Below are 25,664 nucleotides of genomic sequence, written 5' to 3'. Positions count from 1 at the left end.
GTTAGGTACAAGCAAACGACAGAGTTGATGAGCACCCTGTATCCCCTAACACAGCATGGTGTTGCTGACTTCTATGTTTGCAGGTTCCAGCACACAGAAGAACCGGCCAAACGTTTACAAAAGAGTAGTTTAAAAGAAATATTTGAAGCCTGATACATTCTCAGGCTACTACATATCTAACACAGAGCTCCCTGAATATATCTGCAGGGCAATCCAACGTTTCCATCCAACCGTATCATTTAGTAGCTACTCACTTATTTACTGAAGAGTAAACACTTTTATTTATTTTATTTTATTTTATTTTTTTTAAGATTTTATTTATGTGACAGACAGCCAGCGAGAGAGGGAGCACAGCAGGGGAGTGGGAGAGGAGGGAGTGGGAGAGGAAGAAGCAGGCTCCCAGCGGAGGAGCCCGATGTGGGACTCGATCCCGGAACGCCGGGATCACGCCCTGAGCCGAAGGCAGACGCTTAACGACTGCGCTACCCAAGCACCCCAACACTTTTATTTTTAAGATTTTATTTATTTATTTGACATACAGAGAGAATGAACACAAGCTGGGGGAGCAGCAGGCAGAGGGAGAGGGAAAAGCAGGCTTGCTCCCAAGACCCTGGGATCATGACCTGAGCCGAAGGCAGATGCTTAACCAACTGAGCCACTCAGGCATCCCAAGAATAAACACTTTTTAAAGGAAGATGGAAGTAAAGGAAAATGTAAATTAGTCAAGGAAAAAAAGAGAAAAGAACGCTGGAGAGATAAAAATATCATGAGCAACTACTTTAGTTACAGTTTTAAGGGATGCCAGGGCTACTGGTGGTCCATCCCTGACCTGGTCTAAACTTCTATGGGGTCAGAGAGTTGAAGCTTAATTAAGTTCCAATGATTCTGGAGATTTCTGATATATATCTTTCCAAAGAAAACACAAACTCCCCTAAAGAGATTTGGCTTATTAGTCTCTAAGCTTTCAGAATTTGAAAAACTCTAAGATCCAGAAGACCATGTTTGGATTTATCACAGAAACACACACCCATACACACCCTATGCCCTGGTATTCAATTAAAAATTCCTCTTAGGAAAGGCTCTACTTTTGAGGCACATGTACAACTACAATAAACAAAAAAATTACATGTATGCTTTTTTTTAAAAAAGATTTTATTTGAGAGAGAGAGAGCACAAGTAGGGGGAGCGGCAGAGGGAGAAGCAGGCTCCCTGCTGAGCAGGGGCTCAATCCCCAGGACACCGGGACCATGACCTGAGCCGAAAGCAGATGCTTAACCAACTGAGGCACCCAGGCACCCCTGTATGCTTCTTTTTTAATACTAACTTTTTCTTATTCACTGTGTCTTAATCATAGAAGTAACTAACAGTGAAATCTGTCGGGGCGATTTTTCAAGTTCACGTGTACACCAGGGTACATAACAAACACATACACTTAGCAGCAGTAACATACGTGGAGCAGTACTTCTAAGAAATTAAGTACCTTAAGAAATGCTGTAAAACCTAAGACTGAATGATTCAAGCGCTTATTAAAAGCCAGATCCATCCATCTGCTATTCTTAGGGCTTGGAGTTTGGGTGTAGAGACTAGAAAAAAAGAAATGGGCAGGAGAGGCAAGTCAAGGCTGCATGCTGGTGGAGACTTTGGTCTCCTATGACTCTTAAGAAAAGAAGATACAATATGGAGAGCTATCAGCTGGGCAAGTAATTTTACTTAGTAAGATTCCTCTTCTTAATGTTAAAAAACCCTTAAAGGGATGGGGGGCACTTTGTCAGTCTGACTAAATATCATCAGAAAACCAAAAAAGCCCCCAAGTTCTCCTTCCCACCATTAGTGTCTGAGATTAAACAGGACCTCTGATGTTTGAGTTTTGAATGAAAATCTGAAGGAAATATTAATATTAAAAACAGTCACTTCCCCTTAAAAATGCTTGTTTGGTTGAAAACTTTATGAACCTTAGGGACACTGTTACGTTTTCCTTTTCTCTCTCAAACCGAAAAGAATTCATTCCAAGGTAAGTTTCTTGCCCACAGAGTTCACTAAATTTTCTTATCAGGGGGCGCCTGGGTGGCACAGTGGTTAAGCGCCTGCCTTCGGCTCAGGGCGTGATCCCGGCGTTACGGGATCGAGCCCCACATCAGGCTCCTCTGCTATGAGCCTGCTTCTTCCTCTCCCACTCCCCCTGCTTGTGTTCCCTCTCTCGCTGGCTGTCTCTATCTCTGTCAAATAAATAAATAAAATCTTTAAAAAAAAAAAAATTTTTTTCTTATCAGAATGGGTCTGCAATCGCTTCTCGGCCTTTTGGCTAAGATCAAGTGCAGAATGGGTCTGCAAAGGTGCCTGGGCGGTTCAGTCCGTTAAGCATCTGCCCTCAGCTCAGGTCATCATGTTGAGCTCCCTGCTCCACAGGGAGTCTGCTTCTCCCTCTGCCCCTCCTCTCACTCGTTCTCTCAATCTCTCTCAACTAATAAAATCTTAAAAAAAAAAAAAAAAGTCTGCAGTACCTTTCTACATTCTCCATGATCTGAGAATTCCAAAAGTGCTGCCCTATTCCCACCCTTACAAGGGCTCACACCCCGCTGAGCGCACATCCACAACCCAGGTGGCAAGGCAGAGCTGCCAGGCCCTGCCCCTCCTGCCCCTCCTGCCTCCTCTTCCACAGGGCTCCCAGCAGCCTCCGTTTCCGGGCCTCCCTCAGAAACTCAATCAGATAATTGAGAAACTCCTGACAGAGACTGGAGGACTAAAGAACACTGGAGATCAATAGAGTGCTAGGTGATTGTTAGGGTGGATGGCCAATCTCCATCAGAGGAATGAAGTAGCGGCAATAAGCCAATTATCTTTTTTGCCTTGCTCTGCTCTATGGAAGTTAGAAACAGTCATTTATTTAGCTCCACTATGTCAATATCTCATTTATTCAATCTACTTTCCTGTGCAGATTTCTCAAGATAAAGTGACAAACGAAATGCTTTGTAATTATAGGTCTTTAAAGGTCTCTCAAATATCCTTTGGCTACTGTATTTTGTTGAATCATCAGATTAAGTCTGGTTAATTCATAGCCACTAGGGATTTGTGGGTCTGTTTTCCAGGAGTTCTAGATGTCCAGGACATTCCAATTTCAGGGTTCTGGATCAGATCTCTGAGTACACAAAATATGCTACCTTGGCTGATACACCATGACTTCTGCCTAACTTAAACTTCCAGAACCAAGAAATGTCTACAAGGTTTGAGTAATCAGAAGAGCCGTGATTCTGATATTTCAATGAAGGGACACAATAAGACAACTGCAAGGGCTCTCAAATAAGACAATTTGGGGCTGAATATTACTTAGTAGCTGTGGGACCTTAGAAGCTCGTTAATCTGGGCTTCAGTTTCTACATCTGTAAAATATGACCTAATTCACAGAGGTTCTGTGACGTTTAAGTGACGTTTAATTCATGGAGCTTTTTTGTGAGAAAAATGTGTATGAAATTTGTGGCACAGACACTTACCTGTCATGTTCAATTTGCTCTCTTATACCACCCCCCATCTGTATTAATCACATCCATGAAACCCGCAAACTTCCTAATACCATGTCATCATTTCCCTTACCAACTCAAAAACCTAGTTTAACACCTGTCACCCAAACACCTAAGTTCAAACTTTTCTTTTTTTCTTTCTTTTTAAAGATTTTATTTATTTTTGTGAGAGCGAGAGAGCACACAAGCCGGGGGGAGGGGCAGAGCAAGAAGCAGATGCTCCCCCCTACCCCATCCCCCCAGCCACTGAGCAGGGAGCCCAATGTGGGATTCGATCCCAAGACCCAGGGATCATGACCTGAGCAGAAGGAGGACGCTTAATCGACTGAGTCACCCAGGTGCCCAATTCAAACTTTCCTTTTTCCATACTTAAAGCTCTTCACAGTGTGGGCCACATTTACCTACACATATTTACTTCCGGGATTAAGAAACCCCCTCTCCAGGCTGGGAGGGTCCCTGCCTCTTACCTCAGGCTGTGCCCAGAATGTTTTCCCTGATCTCTTCTAAATTTTTCAATCTTTTGGGGGCATCTCGGTGGCTCACTTGGTTAAGCATCTGCCTTCAGCTCAGGTCATGATCCCAGGGTCCTGGGATCAAGTCCCACATCGGGCTCCCTGCTCAGCAGGGAGTCTGCTTCTCCCTCTGCCCCCCACCCTGCTCTCATGCTGTCTCTCTCTCAAATAAATAAATAAAATCTTTTAAAAAAAAATAATGTTGCTGGAGCGGAGGGGTGGGATAGGGTGGCTGAGTGGTGGACATTGGGGAGGGTATGTGCTGTGGTGAATGCTGTGTATTGTGGAAGACTGATGAATCACAGACCTGTACCCCTGAAACAATTAATACATTATATGTTAATAATAAAAAAATACCTTTTTCTAAAAAGAATAAATAGATGTTAAAAAGATAAAAATTAAAAAAATCTTAAAAAAATAAAATTTTCAATCTTTCAAGGGCCCAACTTTGGTCCCACCCCCCTCAATCCCACCTTACTCCACAAGACGTCTTTCCCACATTCACTGCTCTTCGTTTGACTTCTGAGGGGTTTTACAATCTACATTTTTAAAAAAAAGATTTTATTTATTTGAGAGAGACAGAGAGCATGAGTGGAGAGAGGGAGAAGCAGACTCCCTGCTGGGCATGGAGCCTGACACAGAGCTTGAACCCAGGACCCAGGGATCATGACCTGAGCCAAAGGCAGATGCTTAACCAACTAAGCCACCCAGGCACCCCTACAATCTACATTTTGACATTTAATCACACTGTCTTAACTTGTTCTTGATTTCACATCTGTTTGCCTACTCAGTGATTACATAAGTAACTCAAGGAAAGAAATCACATTTTCTTTTTCTTCTGTAGCCTCTGAAATGAGCATAACAAAACGCTAGGCATGTGCTAAGTAACATATGCTGGCTCTGTTCAAGAATTCTCTATGCAGATTTCTTTATTTTTGGATTTAGTCCAGTTCCTATTAAGTCATCTGCACATTTATTAATTTATTTCTTTTCCATGTACCACATTTAAATGACTAACATTTCACGTAATCACCTATTTTTAACTTAAGGGCAGGAAAATACTATTCTCACATACATGCTTCCTATAACTACTTATTAATTCATCATGCCATTTTTCCTGTAGGTTGGCCAGGAACACAGCACTGCTCTACAGACAGAAACACTGAGGACAAAAAATGTAAGAGCTTATTAAGTATCTTGGGATGTCAGAAATAGAAGCTAGTAACGCACACAAGTGTTTCCAAATTTTAGCTCAGTGAGCCTGCCAAACCCTCCACACTTTGAAATCCTAGGACCTTGTCAGGGTGGAAATCCCTCGAAAGGTAAGATTGCCAAGTGTGGATGACAGTCTCAACTTAACGTCAAAATAGGAGGAAATAACAAAGTCTTAACAGTCGCCTCTACTAAGACTTTGTTAAGAAACTTGCCCATCTTTACACTGTTGGCATTGCCCAACACATACTCTGAGCTGACCCTTTATCAGTCCTCAAAGATGTCCAGCTCCCACGTGTGGGAGTGTGGACAGACTTCTGTACTCATAACCAGCTCCAAACTACGCACACTAGTTGTAATGGGGCAGGTCTGATCACCAGGGATGAGCCACTGAGCGGCCTCTTTCCAACATACAGGGAGCAAGTGAGTTATGATTCAGGCGATTGGAAACACCTCCCTCTATCTTTTATTTTTCTCTGAAATATTCTGAATAAAACATAAGATTCCTTGGCATCATTTGAGTGTCAATTTGTTATTCTATGTAAGATAATTCTGGTACATTTTGTAACTTCATTAAACTGAACTTAAATAAGACGATGCCACGTGACAGAATGCCTTTCAAAAAGATTCTTGCGCCATTCTGTTACAGCACCATGACTTAGTAATATTGCCTTTTACATAGCGTCAGGTGAGGCCTTTCATTAGTCCTCCGAAGACAACGGGATGACTAATGCAGTGAGGTTCACCTTCTCAGCACCTGCTCTTGGTTAAATGTCTTCAGATTCCCCCTTTTTATTCTTCTGCCTCATTAGAAGCAAAGGCCCACCTGCTTCACCATATTCTCCAGCGCCCTGGAGCTGATGACTTAAGCAATGTAACACAGGCCTGGGCCAAACCACCCCTCTTCTGGATGGATAAGAGCCACATATAAGGACCGCAGCCACGTGTGGACTGCTGAACGGTTTTGTCTGGTTTCAAAAAAAAAAAAAAACCAGAAAACGATTCAGTGTCACGTTCATTCAGAGAAAAAGGAGCGTGGTTATCACTCACCATTCTTAAACACTTCCTCTGGTCTATAAAATCATGCAGATTACTGTCTTTTACTAAATGCTTGGCATCTAGACTTTTCTGACAGCACTTTGAGCAAGAACCAGGACAGACAGAACCTCCCGGGATGGCGGAGCCAGCTCTGCCTGCAGGTTCAGAAGATGCCCGTCAACACAATCAGGCAGAAGGATCTTCTGTTGCCTGACAGAGGCACATGGTCCCCTGCACCCTCCCGTGGTGGCGCACGCTCACCCCCTACGGACAGCACCTGGTACAGACACCACTTCCAGAAGTCCTTCCACGCCTGTCCTGTGCTTCCCACTGCAGGAGACGCTACTGCACTCTTCTTACTGCTTACTGACTTCTCTGTACTTCCTGTTATCGATTTCAAACTCCTTGAGGATAGGTGCCGTATCTTCTCTCGGGCTGCTTACAAGTTTTCTTTGTCTTCGATGTTTTGTAGCTTAAGACTGGACTTGTTTGTATTTACACTTACTTAGGAGTCAGCGTGCTTATTTAATCTGAAAACTCGCAGTCCTTCCTTCCTCAAATACTGTTTTCCTTCGCCTTCTCTGTTCTCACCTTCTAAATATGCTATAGAATTTTCTCGTCCCAGCCTCCATGTCACAAAGTCTGATTCTCTCCAGCGGTATTTAATCTGCTCTGCTCTTCAACCTACCCCTTGGGATTCAAATCTAATGGCCGTATTTTTCACTTTTAGAAGTTCTTGTTAGTCCTTTTACGAATCTAAATAATCACTTACCACACCGTCCCATCTCTTTATTAAAGTTCCAATTCCTTCTTTTTTATGACTGTAACCATTTTAAACACAGTGACTTAATTGTTATTTCAGATTGTTCTGGGAGTGCTAATTGTCAGGCTTGTATTTGCTTACTCTCCCTCACCATGACTTCCTAATCTTTGAACATGAGCCCATCTAGTTGGGGTTGTTTTGTGTGCTCTGTGTGCCTCTTGGAAACAGGTTCAATGGCAGTCACTAGGGTTTAAGAGTTAAGGTGGAGAAGAGGAAAAGCAGCAATGTGTGTCTTTTATAAGCTGGTGGTGTCCAATGTGCTTCTTTCCGCCAGAGTCCTAGAGTCTGAATCTTACATTTATTTCTTGGGCAGGGATTCCCAAGTCACTCGGGTAGAATAAATCTGGACCTCCAACCCACTCACGGAATCCGCCTGGGGCTTTGATTTCTCACAGGTGACTTTATTTTCTCCCACCCAAGTTTCCAACTTGTTTCTTTGTTGCCTCACTGTTTATGGGTGGAGTTTTCTAATCCCCTTTTCATGGAAGGATAGCTCTTTGAAGCTCCAGGCTTTATGTAAGGGGCTCAGTTCCAGGTCCCAAGCCTCATATACATATGAGATCACATCTTTCGCCCTGAGTAGATCTTAGAAACCCAGTACCCAATTTCTAGGACCTGTATCCAGACTGAAATCCCAGAAGGCCATGGTTCTATCAGCCGAAACTTACTGTTCTGGCTTTGATTTTGATTTGTTTCTGGCACAAAAGGATTTCTGCTTTTTTTCATGCACAGGTATTAGAACAACTGGGCTGGGTGGGCATGGTGTTATTTTAGCCATGTCTATAATTTTAGAGAGGACGCAAGCCATTTGCAGCAGCACAACGTGGTGCTACAATCCTCCCACCTCACACCTTGACCATGGCTGTAAACACGGCACCTAGCACGGAAACGGTACTCAGTAAGTATTTTCTGAGAGGAAGTAAATTTCCAAGGCATGACTCTCCTTCTCTTCCCCAAAAGTCATGTCCAGGCTCCCTGCCTCATTTCTAGCCAAACAAGTCAGCCAGACCACCTGACATGCTACCATCAGAGATTTCTAGTTTATATCAAACAGACTGTTAACATATGAAAATACCAGAAGAGGTAATAATTGTATGTTCTTATCATAACTCTATAAGCATTTCTTTACCAGAATTTTTTTTCCTCTTGGAAACAGTTTCAATGGCAGTCTCTAAAGGCTTAAGAGTTGTTATAAGGTGGAGAAGAAGAGAAAGAAATCAATCATTGTGGACCACAGACACTGCTGAGGGATCCTGGCAGGTACAGCAAGGTGGGGGCTGTGGGAAGCCCAGAGACATCATGAAGACATAGGGACCTGGTGGCAGAGGGAAGGAGGGGAGAGTCTGGTGAGGTGGTCTGCGAGGGGCTACAAAGGAAACATCTGACTTCTGTGGGTTTGTGCCTGCGGCTGTCATCACCAGGCTCACTAGGCTCACTCAAGTTCAGCCTACAGCTTTGTAGTTATAATGCACAATCTTGGGCACAGCTTAATTATCAGGCCTGTCACTTGCTGAGAAAAGAAACAATTTAAAGTCCAGGAAAGGAGCTCAAGGTCAAAAAGAATCATCAGACTCAAGCCATGTGATGATGTACAGGACTCCAAAATAAAATGCAAGAATGTTGATCGTTTCTTTACAAAGAATGGCACAGATGTCCAAATATTTTGTACATGGTGAACAAATTTAAGAAAACATCAAAATTAGCCATGTGTCTACTATTTACAAAATGCAAGAGCACTGAAGCCTGAGTGACCTATAATAAGCTTTTTACTCTCCTTTAGGTAAAGAAAATGAACACAGAGCCAAAGGCATCATGTCTAAACACATTACTCTTCCTTTTATTTTAAAAGGCTATCTGCCATTTCTCTTCTCTTTAGAAGAAACAGACAAACCAATCGTCACAGTTTTAGCCATAACACAGATTCCTAAATTCAGTTCTGTAGGGAACAGTCAGCTAACGTCACTGAGCACTTTCTAGGTGCACAGAGTGAGCTGCTGGGAATATGAAAGAAACTAAGTCTTCCTTCTCTGCTCCAGGGGCCTGCAACCCAAGTGGTAGAAAAATGTCAGAAGTAGAACAAAGGTGTGGTGCAATGTGCTAAGGAGCCTGCAGGTGTAAAGTTCTACCTGGGGCCAATTCCAGCCAAGGAGTTTATATTTTACTCTCTGAAAACAATGGGAAACTATTAGAGCAGAAGAGTAAATGATCATATTCAGGGGTTAGCAAGAGCCCTCCTTGGCACTGTATGAGTTGACTAGAAGGGGAAAAACTCAACACAAAAATTTTAGTTGGGAAGGTTAAGGGGAACTTACATAAGACTATATTGTAGTCACTGTGAGAAGGAGAGAGAATCAATAAGATTTCAGATTAGAGTTGGTGCTACCCGGAGATCAATATTTCTTTTCAAATACTTAAAAAAAATCACAAACCACTGTAAGAAATCCATTTTAACATCATAACCCCAAGTACATGCTTATACATGTGTGAACATGTGTGTCCATAAACACGTGTGTGCATGCACATGTTCCTTACATACATACACACACAGATTTTATGAAACAGTAAGACAGGCTCTAAGCCCAAGGCACCGTCATTCTCATTATCCAGCAAAGGAAAATGAAAGCGACGAGAGGTGTTCTTAGATAGCTGATCTGTCCTATGTGGATGTTTCCTTTGCAACACTATTGATTTTAAGGTTGTTGTTGACTTGCGGCACCTTAATGTTGTCTGCATTACTTAAGTAATGATTTATCATTTGATGCGACTTGCTGTTCTTTTGTAGCCTCCTGGTTGATTACACTGCATGGCATAATTAGGTATTCATGAGCATATATCACAGCCAAGCTTTTAGCAAAGCTCCTTATCTGTGCGACTGATTCCTGCATGGTATTTCTGGAGTCAATCTGTTGCTACTCTTAAAATTAAATGAAAGAGGCTGCAATATCCAACTGTTAACTTTGTTTTATAGATTATTCTGTAAAATGCCTGAAGCCCTGGAACACAGTTTTTTGAAAAGCATTACGATGTGATGTTGATTTTGGTCTTGATGACCCTACCCTGCAGTTAGCCACTTGGCCTGCTCCTTGTGATTTCATAGGCAAGCAGAAGTGGACGCCTTTAGCCCGGAATGAATGTGTATATGGGTTTTCTGTTCCACTATCTCTAACAGGAGTTTCCTGGGAAACTCAATTACAAAGCGCTTTCACATATATTAATAGCTAACATTCACTGGGCATTAGAAATGTGCCAGGCACTGTGCTAAACACTTGATATGCATAATGTCAGTCTTCAAACCAGACCTGTAAGTACTGTTCATTTTATAGAAGCTGGAACTGATGCTTGGAAGAGTAAAAAAACCTGCCCAAGGCCACAAAGCCAAAAGGGGTGAGCCATGATTCAAATTCAGGTTTGTCTGTCTTTAGAAGCCAAACTCTTAACCAGTGGATTGTATTTCAGCTGTTCCTCTAAATACATTTTTTTGAGGCTTAGTGATACCAATTGATTTACTTGACCATCAGCAAATGAGTGGTAACACTAAGACTTGAACCCAAGCCATCAATGCTCAACCAGTGCCCCTCCCCCACTACCCCATAATTTAATACCCCTAACATCGCCCTAGGCAGCAGTATTCGTGGCAGACAAGCACATGGGAGGAAAAAAGAGAGAAAAAGCTACTTGAGGGTCATAGGCACAAAGTGAAGCTGACTCTCTCTTACTCTCTCTCTCCCACTTTAACATTTAAAGTCAAAAGGAAAACAGAGAAAGAATGCACAGTTAGATATGGCAGGGGGGAAAAAGTGAAACTAAATAAATATTACTTTAGCCTAATTTAAGGCAGCTGTATAATCTACATGCAAGGAGACAGAGAAAACAGTTCAAATGACAGAAAAGAGGTAGTATATGGATTAAACAAGAACACGTGTTTAAATATTTAAAGACCATCACAATCTTGATATGGAAAAGCCAATAATAAAAATGGAAATAAAGTTAATATATCTTTCCTTTAATGAGACAAGAATAAGGAAACGCATAAAAAGAAATTCTTAGTATTGGAAGCTCTAGAATGCAATCCCTCAGTGAGAGAAGAAATTCCATCAACTCGTCCACCATGGTTATAAAAGCGCACATTTACAGAAGACATTTTACAATCCACTCATGCACAGGTCTAGAAAATAGATCAATAACTTAAATCAATTGCTTTTAAACAGTTAATAAAAATCCTTCGCTAAAAACGATTATGAATATCAAAGTCCAATGAAGTCTTGCATGAACACTAAAAAATATTAATGTCCAAAAAATAGGTTTTTGAAAGCTAGTTAAGTAAAGCAATTTATCCCAATCTCTTCTACCTCAACAAGTTATTATTTCAGCTCTAACTGTGGTCATGTATTTTTGTTCTTGGATCTTTGCTTCCTTCTCTGGCAACATACTCAAGAATTTAAATAATTACTAGACTTTACAGAGCAGTAAATTCAATGGAATGTTTAAAAAAAAAACCCTAACTTATTTTTCAACAAATATTTGTAAATGGCAGTTGAAAGTAAGGTTACTTTTATTTAAACACTGTCACAGACCAGAGTCCCAATCTGAGAGGCAGTTTAAATGGAACACTACTTCAAAAGCAAAATTCATTATGATAAATGTGCCAAGTTGAATTAGAAATCTACTAATGCTAATTGGATAAATTCTGAATGTATTAAATTTCCAAAGATATTTTTATGAACCCTTTGCAATTTCCTATTAACACCCATGCATGGCTGCACTTTGTATGTCACCACAATTTGACACAATATAGGTTATTATGCTTAATGACTTTCGATCTCTCAGGGTGATTGCATAGTCTAAAGAAATGAGAAAAGCCTACAGTGTGAAAACACTACTTCGGAAAGGAAGGGAAAATGATATATGAAAAATCTTTAAGAGTACTAATAGAGGAAACATGGATTTGTTTTTTCCAAATGTAAGAATTACAGAGCTCATGGTCACCATTAAAACCTAATATACAAAAAACTGGAAATTGTCAGCCTATGGAAAATAGTTTTAAAAAGTCATGAATGGTTTTACAGATAAGTTCAAGGAAGGTTATCAATCAATTAATGATACTTCCATAGAGGTAAGTGAGCAAGTCCAGGGCATTTGGGCAACACCTTCCACCTCCCCGGCTAGGAAGATCAATGGCACTGAAGACAAGCCACCCTAGTTCACACTGATGTCCTGGCACTTCTGTCAGAAGCAGAACACAGCGCTTCATGGAAGAAGGGTCCAACAAGCAAGAACACCAATGTTCGTTTTCTTTTTAAGATTTTATTTATTTATTTGAGAGAAAGTATGAGTGGGGGTGGGGGGGGTAGAGGTGGGGTCGGGGGATGGGAGGAGGAGAGGCAGAGGAGGCAGAGGAGGCAGAGGAGGAAGCAGACTCCCCACTGAGCATGGAGCCCAAAGCAGAGCAGGGCTCCATCCCATGACCCTGAGATCATGACCTGAGCTGAAACCAAGAGTTGGACACTTAACCGACTGAGCCACCCAGGCGCCCCATAACACCAATGTTCTTACAAATCAAACTGACAGCAGAACAGAAAGAAAAACCCCACAGGCTTTGCATATATGGATATAAACACAGAGATCGCTGATAGAAAAGGAAAGGAAGGCCTCTACTTCCCTGCCTTAATGCCACCAATGGCTACAGAATGTATGCGAGTCTCTAACATCACTGAGACTTCCACGGTTCAAGACAACCTATACAGTATCACACAATGTTCTTATTCTAATGTCACTGACGTAGGGACCTCTGAAATGATAAACAAGGATACAGTGTTCAGTACAACTATGAAAATTAAATGTTATGACATTTTTTACAAGAGAAGAAAGCAACCTCGTAGCTTCATTCCTGGAATATTCTAGTGAGGGGTGGTGTCTGACCACAAAGCAGGGTGGAGTTAGGAATGTTTGGGTGTAAATGTATACACTGGACTGGCCTTCCCAGTTTCCAGTCACCCCTTCCCTATCTCTTCTCCCTCCCCATTCAGGGGGGTTTATGAGGGCATCTGCTTCACTAACTGAGCTCTTCTTTCCATTTCACATAAATACCTTTAGCCTGTTTGGCCTGTGTCTGATGTATGTTTAGTCTTCACAGAGGAGATGCTCAAGGCCAAAGATAAGATACGTGCCTTCTGCTCCACCTCTCAAAAAATACTTGCTGGGTGAGCAGGTAGGTAACAAGCCAAATTCCAATTTTCTTAATGCAGTGAAGACTTTCCCTATTGCACAAGACACAGTATGTTTCCAATGCACAGCATCTATTTTTGCACATCTGCCCAATAGCAGCTCAATTAAAAACAGACCCATCAGACTGACACAGTTTCCTTAACTGCTCAGTTCCTGTCATGCTGCAGATAGCAGAAAAGCACTTAACGGCAGCCACAAGGCAATTTTCCAGTAAGACTTGTTAATCTTTATACAGTCATCCTCGTGCAGCCATCAAAGTGAACTTAATGACAAATCAGTTAAAATAAATTACTCTTAGGAACTTGTAAGGATCGGATAAAAAGCAAACCATATGTGACATCTCTTCGGTCCTCCCCGTGACGGCATATAATTGTCACCATCTGTGCTGTTTACTCTATTCTGCCCAGCCTATGTGCCCCCCACATCCACTCTCTGCCCTTCTCCCTCCTGTGCTGGCCCCAGGAGGCTGACCTCTGTGGACCTCGGGACTGTATCTGCGTCAGTTTTGACCTTGCTCTCTGGCTTCCAGCTGGGCTCAGCCAATGGGAGGGACAGAAGAGCTCAGAGGCTGAAGGCAAGAGATGGCAGGGAGCTATCCTCCACCCTCCTCAGTGCTCGTGTGGTGAGGTGGCCACAGTTCTGTGTTACTGCGCCCCACTTATCCATCAGGCCCAGGTGTGCTCATAGCTTTCAGCTGTTGCTAACCCCTGGGTGCTTCACCAGTCCTTGCCCGCGTCGCTAGAAACAATCCTGTAATTACACACTCTTCAGTCTAAACATCTGTTGCTCGCCAAGACCCTGGCTGACATCGTGTCACCAGCCAGGGGCTCCAAGATGGGATCACTTACATGGACTGTGTGGACCAGATCAGCCACCAGACACTGCTTCAGCTTCTCGTCGCTGCTGGTCCCATGAAGCACCAAATCAGGCATGTACGTGGGGCAATAACCTGCCAGAAGTGAGCGGCCAAAGTTTCTTACATTTGGGTTGCTGATGCTCTGAGACCTAAAACAATATTGGTCCATTAGAATACACAATTAAAAATGTACTCCCTTCTTGCATTACAGTTGGAACAAAAACCCTAGTAACACAGGTCAGAAAAATAGATCCAGGGTGGTCCATTTCACCAATCCTCCAGGAAGTGGATCGTCGACGTGGGAAAGGAAGGGGATAGGAAGAGAAAAAGTATGTTTTGTTTTTTTTTTTGGATGGAATGGTAGAAAAAACAGTATTCTGATGGCTGGTTATGAGTTTGTTCTTGAACCTCCTATCAAACATCTACCAGGCCGTCTGTGTCAAGAGAGTGAAGGAAGAGAAAGTCTACCGAGGGGGGAAACTTGCCAAAAACCTGGCTTTAGGAACTCGACACATCTGCACAGGGTGGTGCCCACGACAGTGCAGAAGAACAGAAGAAATCTCTAATTACTGCTTTCAGTCATCACAGACCAAATAATCAACCTGATGGAGTGTTAAGGAAGAGGTGTTGTTTCCCAACCCCTTCCTGCTGCTCTGACCTGCAGGAGAGAAGCCACACGGTGAGGGGAATCCACCACCTCCGAGGCAAGGCATCTGCTGCCAGCCATCTAACTTCCACGCGGATGACAGAAAACTAAAACCCCTCTCGCCGCCACCACCTCCACCGTATCCTTTAGCTTCCCCAAATGTCACAAGAGTTGCGAAGGCAACAACTTGCCTCCTCCCTCAGAGAGCTCGGATGCACTAGGCCACAGTGATGGTCCTCGGAGAAAGGGGGGGCTTGAAGCTGTGTGCATCGGGTGGATAACACTGCTCCTCTCTGAGGAAAAAACCCATTATGTGTGAAACAGCCGACAGTACCTAACGTGCTCATGCGTGGTAAGTCAGAACCGCACCTGAACCCAGTTCCCAGTAACCTGCCAGTGTTACCTTGGCAGAGGCAGCTCCACCTCCAAGGACCCTTCAGTGCGGTCATCGCTGGGCTCTAGATTCAGCGAGGCTGACGCACACGCTTCCTCGTCACTGTCTCCAAGAGCGCTATCTGAGCTTTCGTTTCTGGGAATGTCTCCTTCCATCCTGAAGCTGGCCTTCCTGTCGGCATCCCCACAGGGGACATCTGCAGTGCCCGAGAAGCCAGAGGCCTGCTGTGCACACCTGCTTGGAACAGGCTGCATCAAAGGTCCTTCTGCAGCCTTCAAATGCAAACGTCTTGTTCCCTCCAGCGGCCTCGTTCCAGCTCCTGCCGCACGGCCCTCGGGTGCCAGCGAGTCAGCAGACTGGTCAGGCTGCCCAGCAGCATCTGCCACAGCCTCGGTTTTCATGCCTCTGTCCGCGGCAAAATCCCTCTCAGATTCACCTTCATCCCTCTCACAAGATGGACTCTGAGGACAGTGGACATTGTTTTGGAAGCCAGGTGTGAAGGAGCACCTAGAAACCTGCGGGTCCTGAGGCATGTCGGCGTCCATCCCGGGCTTAGCCGAGGGATGGCAGGCTAACTCCAGATATTGTCTACAGGCCGAGAGACGCTTCTCCATTTTTTTGGTGCGGCTTTCCAAGTCAGACTCTGGAGATACGGAGCTTCCAATTTGGAAAGTGACCTTTTCTAAGGGAGGTTTCTCCCAGGAATGTCTGTCAGGGCAAGGCCAGGCTGGTGACCGGTCTGTGAGTTTCCTGGGCATCTCCCCTTTCAACTCCTCACTGACAGTCTGCTGGCTGACCTTCGCTCCTGCCCCCAGCCCTTCACAGCTGGAGAGTCTTGAAGAGCTATCTCGCGGCACCTCCTTCTCACTTCCTTCCTCCCCACAAAATGTGCCCTGAGGTTTCCAGGAGCTGTCCGAGCCTGGCTCTTGGAATCCCATGCTGCAGGCCTGAGAACTCTGCTCTGGCCTTCTGTGTCCTTCTTTGTCAGGTTTAGAACACAGGTCTCTGATGTCAGAGCCCTCTGGGGACACATCCAGCCCCTCAGGCCTGGGGCTCCTTCCCTCAGCCATACTAGGTGGCAGGAGAGGGGGAAGGAGAGCAGGCTCACTCCTCACCGTGACCACCACATACTCAGATTCCTCCACTTCTCCCCTCTCCAAGGCTGTGGTGATGCTGCTCCCGTTTAACACCTGGTCACCTTCGCCGTGACTCCCACTCCAGGTCAGCTGGTTCTCTTGCAGCTCAGAGCAACGGAGAAAGTAGGTCAGGACATAAAGTATGCGTTGGACCAAATCCTTCTGCTTCCCCACCACGACAGTGCGAGTCAGCCTCACTGGAGAGCCAATGGCTCCGTAAAGATCACCTAGAGAGCAAAACAGACACAAAGAAAAGTCGTCTGGGGCAAGGCATGTCATGGATAGGTCAGCCTCTACGAGAGGACAGACGACTTACACTCCCAAATTAGAGCTGCTTCTTCACACACCTAGCTGAGGCAGAAAGGTAATTCCAGTAATGACCATGTTTTAGTTTTGCCTCTCTGATGGAAAGTGCGCCTGGAAAGGCTGATGCCCAGCAGGCTCGGGGCACGGGTACAGTGCTGGTGTACGCAGCCCCTCCCTGTGCTTGTCAGGTCTTCCAGGCAGCTCACGGGGCTGGCCGGCTCCCACTAAAGCCAGCGGCCTCAGTATGGGACCAAATCAAATACTGTATATTAAAAACTAGAATGATGAGGTTTTTTTTTTCCCAGAAGAATCCCAGGACAATAGGCCTTGGGGTAAAATCCAAATTCAGAGATCTCTGAATAAAAGTGCAGTGAATCAATTCAAAATACTTAATGAAATGGCCGCTCAGAACTCCCCCCCACACACACCCCAAGTAGAATCAATCTGATTAACAAGAAGAAATCATTTAGTCATGAATAATGAATCTGAGTATTTTCTATCACTTCACACGAAAACTCTACTGGAAGAAAATATGTCCCATAAGTTATATCCTGACAAGTTGATTAAAAACTACCTAATGAGCCACAAAAATTTAGCTTAAAGGTGGAAGAAGGCCAAATAAGGGCAAATGTGTCAATGAGCCCAGCATTATAAGCTTTTCATCCAAAGTGTTTAAGTGGCTATTGAAATTATTGCATTTGATAATCAGTTTATTACATTTGGTAAGTTGTACATTTGATGCTTTGATAATAACAGTGACACTTATAACAAAAAGCCAACATTTACTGACTATGTCGGCACAATGCTAAGTGTTTCACCTGGATTTATCTTGTTTGTATCTTAGAAACCGTTATGGGGATAATCAGAAGGCTGGAATACATCAAAACTTGAAAAGATACTAAATAAAGGAGAGGAGGTACATGGGTACAGTTATAAGTAAGAACTCAGGAAGTTAGAACTCATCTGAGAAATGGATCTAGAAAGGAGGGAATGCATTTCTATAAAGGCATATACTAGATAAAACTAATTAAATCGATAGATTAAGACAGGAAAAAGTGATGGAAACCATTAGGAAGTACTCCCCCGGGGAACCATCTGGAGAGCATTCCCTAGTGTCAGGCTACCACTCCTGACGACATACAGAGGGCAGGACACAACTGACTTTAAAAGATCCTCTCTATAAAAAAGACTACAGGTTAACAGAGCTTTATCTTTGAGGCTTTTGCAACTGACAAATCAAGAATTCAAAAAAAAAAAAAATAGCTCAGGACTATAGTCTGAGGCTAGGACGAGTCCTTCTGTTTGAGAAAACTTTCCTGACTGATCATTGCTGCACGGTGTCACAGTCATCTCGGGAATCCATGGGGCATGCTTGTTAAATCAGTCTCAGTGCTAATAAAGAAGATAACCATTACAGATCTGAAACCTGGTACAAAAAAACCACAGAGGAAAGAAAGGCCACTCAGAATGACAATACTGTCTTTCAGCAATGCAATTAACATTTGCTTTATACATTTTAATAACTAATAAATGGAAAAAAGAAAACAAGGAAAGCCATTAAAATATAATTTATAATAATTTAAACTATATAAAGTAATGACAGCAATATGTGTGAAAACCGTGCCTTTATTTTAGGGTCAACCTTCATAAAATAATGTATCATTAAAACAACAGACCTATAATATTCAAGATTTACAGGACCCTGAACTGGAAGACAATTTTTTGAGTCCCTGTGCTGACACAGCTACTAATTTTAGAGTAGATTCCTTTGTTTTCATGAGTATAATTTTACAAAATGAAGAAGTTGCACAAGAGGGCGAATAGACAACACTACTGAACTTAGAAATGGTTAAGATGCAAACGTTATGTTCTGGGCTTTTTTAAAACCACAATTTAAAATATAAATTTAAGGGACGCCTGGGTGGCTCAGTTGGTTAAGCATCTGTCTTTGGCTCAAATCATGCCAGGGTTCAAGTCCATGCACTGGGCTTCCTGCTCAGAAGGGAGGCTGGTTCTCCCTCTGCCTGCCCTGTGCGCTTTCTCTTTCTTTCACAAATAAATAAAATCTTTAAGAAACAAAAAAATAAAATATAAATTGAACTTTTAAAAAGAGAGAAGATGAGAAGATGACAGTGGGAAAAACAGGGTAAAAAGAGTTATCTGCAGGTGAAAGAGAGAGGCCAAAGGCAGAGTGTGCATGGAAGCAGGAAGGGATCTGGGTGTGGGGAGAGGAGAGACCCAAAGGGAAGGAGACAAAAGGGCACCAGCAGGAAGGCGCAGGAGGGAGTGGGAAGGAACGAGAAGGAGCGAAGAGCAGGCAGAGGAAGAGACAGAGCCTGCCCAGAGAAAAGAGAGGGGAGTCCAGAAGGAGGAAGGCGACAGAGAAAAGGGTTAGAAGGAGAAAGAGAGGAGGTGGGCAGTGAAGAGGTATAAACAGCAGAGAACCTGAGAGAAGCAGAAAGACGTGAAGAGGTAAGCAAAGCAGTGAGGGGGAGAAAAAGTATCAAGGAGACGGTGAAAAGATAGAAACTAGAAAGCTGAGAAACTGAGAATTCAGAAGCACTGTAAAGAGAGGGTGATAAACAGAGAGAGGGTGGGGGGCAATATGGAGGCAGAAACAGAGACAGAAGAAGAAACTGAGACAAAATTTTTATTAAGGGCTACTTACTCCTGGATGACATTCTTTTTTTTTTTTTTTAAGATTTTATTTATTTATTTGACAGAGAGACAGCCAGCGAGAGAGGGAACACAAGCAGGGGGAGTGGGAGAGGAAGAAGCAGGCCCACAGCGGAGGAGCCTGATGTGGGGCTTGATCCCGCAATGCCGGGATCACGCCCCGAGCCAAAGGCAGACGCCCAACGACTGAGCCACCCAGGGGCCCCCTGGATGACATTCTAATACACGTATATATGCTATGAAGTTCCCTTTACACAATGTTTCCCTAATCCCACGCATGGTAATTTATTGTATCTTTATTATTATTTAGTTCCAACTGTCTTCTAATTTCTCTTGTGAAGTATTCTTTGGTTTCTGGGTTACTTAAATGGGTTGTTTAATTTCTAAGCAGGTGGGAATTTTCTCCCTATCATTTTTTCTTATTCATTTATAGTCTAATTCCACTGCATTCTGAAAAATACAATTTAAACTTTAGGAGAAAAGAAAATGAAGAAATTTCAGACATTTTTACTTATATTAATTTAAACCAATGATCCCCAATGTTTTATGAGGAGAAAAGCTGCTTTTCACTTCCACAAATTCTTGAGGTCATTAGTGTCATAAGAGAGACCCACATGGAACTCCTTCATCAGTGGTGAAAGAAAGTGACTTTTTTTTTTTTTTTTAAAGATTTTATTTATTTATTTGACAGAGATAGAGACAGCCAGCGAGAGAGGGAACACAAGCAGGGGGAGTAGGGGAGGAAGAAGCAGGCTCATAGCGGAGGAGCCTGATGTGGGGCTTGATCCCATAACGCCGGGATCACACCCTGAGCTGAAGGCAGACGCTTAACCGCTGTGCCACCCAGGCGCCCCAGGAAAGTGACTTTCAAACTACACCTACCCATCCCAAGAGAGAAATGCATTTCTACTGCAGCCTCACTCACCCTCTGAAAGAAACACTTTACAAAACTGTATATGTGTCACTCTGATATTTTCTACTATATTGACCCTTCTAAATGCTTTTTTGACCCACTAAATTGCTTCCACAACCCACCAATGGCTGGTGATCCATTTGGAAAGCCCCTGCGTGGAGTGCTCGTGTGAGGCAGAGGGGAGGACGGCTGAGCTCCAGGAGCCTAAGCCAGGGAGGGTGTGAAGGGCTCAAGCGCTAGCTGCTTCCAGCTTCTCTCCTCCCTTCTCCGGCAATGCCAGGGAGCCAGGCAGAAGTGGGCACAGCAGTGGTACCGGTCCTGGCAAGTGCTCAGATAAGCCTTTGAAATAATTCAAGATAAAGTCCTTTCTATTATTTAGGAACCTGGATTAAAATTACATCCGCATCATTGTGTATTTCTAGAAACTTTTATTTTCCTGTTTATTGTGACTCAGTAAATATTTATTGAAAATAATAATAATTGGAAGTGGCTCCCCTGTCAAATTACTGAAGCCGCTTGATTTTCTGTAATAATGGAAACTCAACCATCATTTACATTTGGCTTTACAAAGCTATCACATGACTCTGTGCTAGGGTCTCAGCCCCTCTCACACTGCTGTCAATAGCCAGACCCTGGCTAGATTGTCTGAGGGAGGGAGGATTGGAGACTTTCAATAATACGTAACCTACTGGGGTACCGGGGTGGCTCAGTCAGTTAAGTGTCCGACTCTTGATTTCAGTTCAGGTCATAATCTCAGGGTCATGAGATCGAGTCCTGTGTCGGGCTCAGAGCTCAGTGGGGAGTCTGTTTGGGATTCTCTCTCTACCTCTCCCTCTGTCCCTACCCCCCAACTCATGAGTGCATTCATGCTCTCTCTCTCTCTCTAAATAAACAAATAAAATCTTTTAAAAAAAATAATACATGATCTACTAGATGACTGTGAGCCAATGGGAAAGGACTTTGCCTTGTTATACTGAACACAGGAAATTAATGGCTCTCAGTTAGTTAAATTTCAAATGAGAAGCATGTCTAATGACAGATACATTTATCTAATTAAATGCAAACTGCTTAATTAGCATTGTTTTTAAATGGGTGACCAGGCAGCATGGAACACCATGTTTCCTTAATACCAAGCCCCCTTCCCTTTGCCACTGAATGATACTACATTTTTTCAAGACTATTGTTCCATAACAAGAACAATAATGCTCCATCCTCCCCAGAACTGTATAACCCAGGGCGAGGCAAGCTCTGAGTTCTTTTCTGAGCTCAGTACTGACTGGTTGTATTAAATCCATTTTTAACATCCATAAATTCTTTAATTAGTTCATTTAACATGTGCCTATTATCCCCCTATCTGTGAGACATATTCTCTCTTTCTTACAACCAGGGCACAAGGGCAAGACATCTTTATTATCTATAATATGAGGACAATAGTAGTAGGTTTGGAATGAGAATCTAAGAAATTAGTAACATAAAAAGCACTAAAAACAATGCCTGGCTCACAGCGTCAGCTTTCATTATTGTTATTATAACATGCTGTTTTCTAAGATTAGAATGCGCCTCCCTAGGCTTCTGAAAATGTCTTTTTAACATTCCTCAAGTATGCTTTCCTTGAAAATCCCCTCCATCTTCTCACTTTGTCTCCTGGTGTCCCTCTAATGTCAATATCTTCACCAGCAGCATAAATAACAAAAGTACTGTATGTAGAACTAATTCCCACAGCAACCATGAACTAGTATCATCCCATTTTACAGATGATGAAACTGAGGCACAGAGAGTTCAGTGAAGTCACTTGCCCATGGAGACAAGATTTGATCTATGTAGTCCAGCTCTGGATCGCATGCTCTTAACCTTCACACTATACTGTCCCTCTCTTGCATCCTTCCACACACTCCTATCGAAGGAGTGATCAGGTTGTTTTGAGGTCGTCTGAATACAAATCTGCCACCTCCATTAGGCAGCTAGCTTCCCAAAGCTAAGCCATGTGTGTTAACTCCATATCCCTGGCATCCAGCATTGGCTCCGGATCAGAGTGAGCAGCAAGTATAACTTTGCCACTCTCTGTTTGATCAGTGAGAAGTCCCAGAGTAGACACGAACCCAAATAGGCCACTCTGCTGTCACAAGCCCCAAATTCTATAACCAACTGTGCCAAAGCATGAGGTTCCTATACCGTGCCTAAGTACGAAGCTGTAAGGGAATACACACCACCAACTAATTGCAAGGAAGCAGTACAGAGAAAGACAAGGTTCCTAACATAAGCCAAAATTATAAAGCTAGTAAAATTAGAGTGCATTACTTTCTTTTTTCTATTTTTTTCCTATCATGTCCATCCTTGAAAACAGTGGTTCTCAGCCAGGGAGTGTCTTGTTGCCCAAGAACAATGTCTGGAGACATATTTGATTATCCTAACTCTAAAGGGAGTTTTTCCCAGGTAGCTAGTGAACAGAGCCCAGTGACGCTGCTAGACATCCTACAACATACAAGACAGTCCCCACCCCCACCCCTCAACCCTGCCCCCAAAGAATGATCTAGTCCAAACATAACGATGCTGAGCTTAAGAAACCCTGCTCTAGGATGAACTGCCACTGTGGTAGAGAGGTGGGAGAACAGTTGACCTGTACTGCTTTAGCGGAGCACAACAAAGCTGCCAGCAGTGGGAAGGAGAAGAACATACAGACTTACAACTAGAATCTGTGGGCCAGGCTCCTACTGCCTGTCCGCCCAATGACAACTCCTGAATCGCCGGGATGGAGAGCCAATATCCACAAAAAACTCAAGCATTTTCTCCACTCCATCCCACAGAGTCTCTCAATAGTCAAATTAGGTACTAACCCAGCTGTGCCCAGAGAGGATTATATGGATGTGTTTTGGCCAGCGTGTTCACTGACTGAGAGGTGCGTTTCTCTGAGAAGGCTCTAATGGGTGGGTGATCAACAGGCATGACAGTCGGTACCCAGGCCAGGTGGTAGGTTAACACTGCAGTCAGTAAGGCAGCAAAAAACCTTGGAGAAATGGAAGAAAATACAACCAGATGAGTCAAAGCAGGAAGAATATGTCACATGCAGCAAATACACTGGCTATGGAAGTTGCACTCAAGGCTCCAGAGAGTTGACGCTTACTGGTTTTTGTTGATCTGTTCTATCAGAAGTGTAAACTCCTTGAGAAAGCGCTGGCAGAGTTGGGTTTTTTCCAAAGTGCTGGACATCATGGTAAGCCATACAGGTTCAGCTATCCTTGGAACAGAGTATAAGTTCCAGATTGTTCCTCTACAGAAAAGAGAAGGGATACACAAAGCTGTCACAAATATCATTTTGGATACTCTCTGTATAAAGGAATAAAGATGAAAACAATAATCTGAAACTTTGCGGCCCTTAAGGGATTCAAGCAGTATGTAAGTCAGAGACCGGCAAACTATGATCCACAAGCCAAATCTCACCACCACCTTTTTTGTAGATAACATTTTATTGGAACATAGCCACGCTCATTTGTTTACATATTATCTGTCGCTGCTTTTACATAATGGCAAAGTTGAGTAGCTATGACAGAGGCCTTTTACAGAAAAGGTATACTAACCCTTGACATAAAATATTCATTTTTAAAGCAATTTGTTTTCACAAAGCCTAGTATAGAACTTTATGGCTATTTTTTTAAGATTTTATTTATTTGTCAGAGAGAGCACAAGTGGGGGAACAGCAGGCAGAGGGAGAAGTAGGCTCCCCGCTGAGCAAGGAGCCCGACGCGGGACTCAATCCCGGGACCCTGAGCTGAGCTGAAGGCAGACGCTTAACTGAGCCACCCAGGAATCCTGACAGCTGTTTAGATAGGTAGATAGATAGATAGATAGATAGATAGATAGGGAGGAAGGAAGGAAGGAAGGAAGGAAGGAAGGAAGGAAGGAAGGAAGGAAGGGGCAAAAGGAAGAAAGAAAGTACATGCTATATCAAAAATGTGACCAAAGGCAACTCAACACTCATCAATTGCTAGCTGGTGCTTTAGTTCTCGAAACCAAAGCATTCTGTTCATTTCAGATGGAAAAACTACAGTAAGTGGCTCTTCTTCACTATAATATATATACTGAGTTTTTATAAGGATTAACGGAATCAAATTCTTAGAACTATAAGCTATTAGCAAAACTGACTAATATAGTTCTATCACCTTACCAATTCAGAAACAGCCCTAGAGAAGTTAAGTTACTTGTATAAAACAATGAACGACAAGGTCAGGATGAGACTTCAGGTCTCCTAACACCTGGTGCCCAGGGTTTTACTGCAAGCTTCATGACTCACAAGCATATTTCAAAGAACACACGAACTTAGCTTGGGATCTCCACTGGAGAACACATCCACTCCAAGTTAGAGAGCTGAGACATATTCTGACTTGATTTTCTGGGCTTGAGATGCAATAGAATTCCACCTTGGCCAAAAACCTTTGCTGAGTTAGGCAGCAATGACAAGTTAAAGTCACATGGAACTGGGATTTATTTACTAAAACTAAAGTCTCCAATTGCTAACACTTTACTTTGTCACCGTTTCTGGAGGGGCAGACTGCTGAAGAAAGAGTAAGACTTGTCTATGAACAAGTGAGGCTCTCTGGTTCTGTGTTTTCAGATTCCTGACCTCTGAAAAATTAATACTTTCATTAAACTAGCCACAACTTCATGCTATTTTCAACTATATGACTTAGGTCTTAACAACCACCAGATAATGACTGATGTGTTACTTCAGTACTTTATACATAACCCAGGATTCAAAAACTACTGAGGATTTTGCTCCAAGAAGCATTACAGAATTCACCTTAAGTATCAAAAAAGTGTTCTAAAATTCTAAGAACTGTAAAAAATATTTTTTTAAAGATTTTATTTATTTATTTGACAGAGAGAGACAGCCAGCGAGAGAGGGAACACAAGCAGGGGGAGTGGGAGAGGAAGAAGCAGGCTCCCAGTGGAGCAGGGAGACCGATGCGGGGCTTGATCCCAGGAGCCTGGGATCACGCCCTGGGCCGAAGGCAGACGCTTAATTAGCCACCCAGGCATCCCCTGCAAAAAATATTTTTATCCTTCAGCTACAGAGTTAACAGTTTGACTCATTAGCTCATGACCCATTTGGAGTGTGATTCCACTCCCCATCAAGAAACCAGCTCAGAGAAACGGTGTGAGAACGCCAGCTCAGCACCATGAAGGAGAACCCCACCCACTACACTACACCTTCCCACCCAGATACCAGGAGCAAGGACAATAGAAAAGCAGTCTCAGGAGTACAAAGATCATGAATGAAAAACTGACAACGAAGACTCACTAGGGTGATCATATAATTTGGTGTCCAGACCAGGACACTTGCAAGAGGACACTGGGTACAAACAAGGATCATCCTGGCAGACTGGAAGGTTTACATCCCTGACATACACTCTCTCT

At 43.2% G+C, this 25,664-nt stretch overlaps 1 protein-coding gene across 2 annotated transcripts in view; it reads right to left on the bottom strand.

Moving 5' to 3' along the window:
• The window catches only part of FNIP2 (folliculin interacting protein 2), a 94,306-nt gene that overhangs the window by 10,959 nt on the left and 57,683 nt on the right, over positions 1 to 25,664 (bottom strand). For both annotated transcript variants that reach the window (XM_040626404.1, XM_040626405.1), the window contains 4 exons: positions 23,374 to 23,520; positions 23,087 to 23,256; positions 15,231 to 16,584; positions 14,174 to 14,330 (listed from right to left, as the gene is read on the bottom strand). In XM_040626404.1, coding sequence (XP_040482338.1) covers positions 14,174 to 14,330; positions 15,231 to 16,584; positions 23,087 to 23,256; positions 23,374 to 23,520 — 1,828 coding nt within the window. The remainder of the gene's footprint in view (positions 1 to 14,173; positions 14,331 to 15,230; positions 16,585 to 23,086; positions 23,257 to 23,373; positions 23,521 to 25,664) is intronic.

Source organism: Ursus maritimus, unplaced genomic scaffold (genome assembly GCF_017311325.1).
Source record: "Ursus maritimus isolate PB19 unplaced genomic scaffold, ASM1731132v1 scaffold_11, whole genome shotgun sequence".
Lineage (NCBI taxonomy): Eukaryota > Metazoa > Chordata > Mammalia > Carnivora > Ursidae > Ursus > Ursus maritimus.
This window is presented reverse-complemented; position numbering and strand designations above follow the sequence as displayed.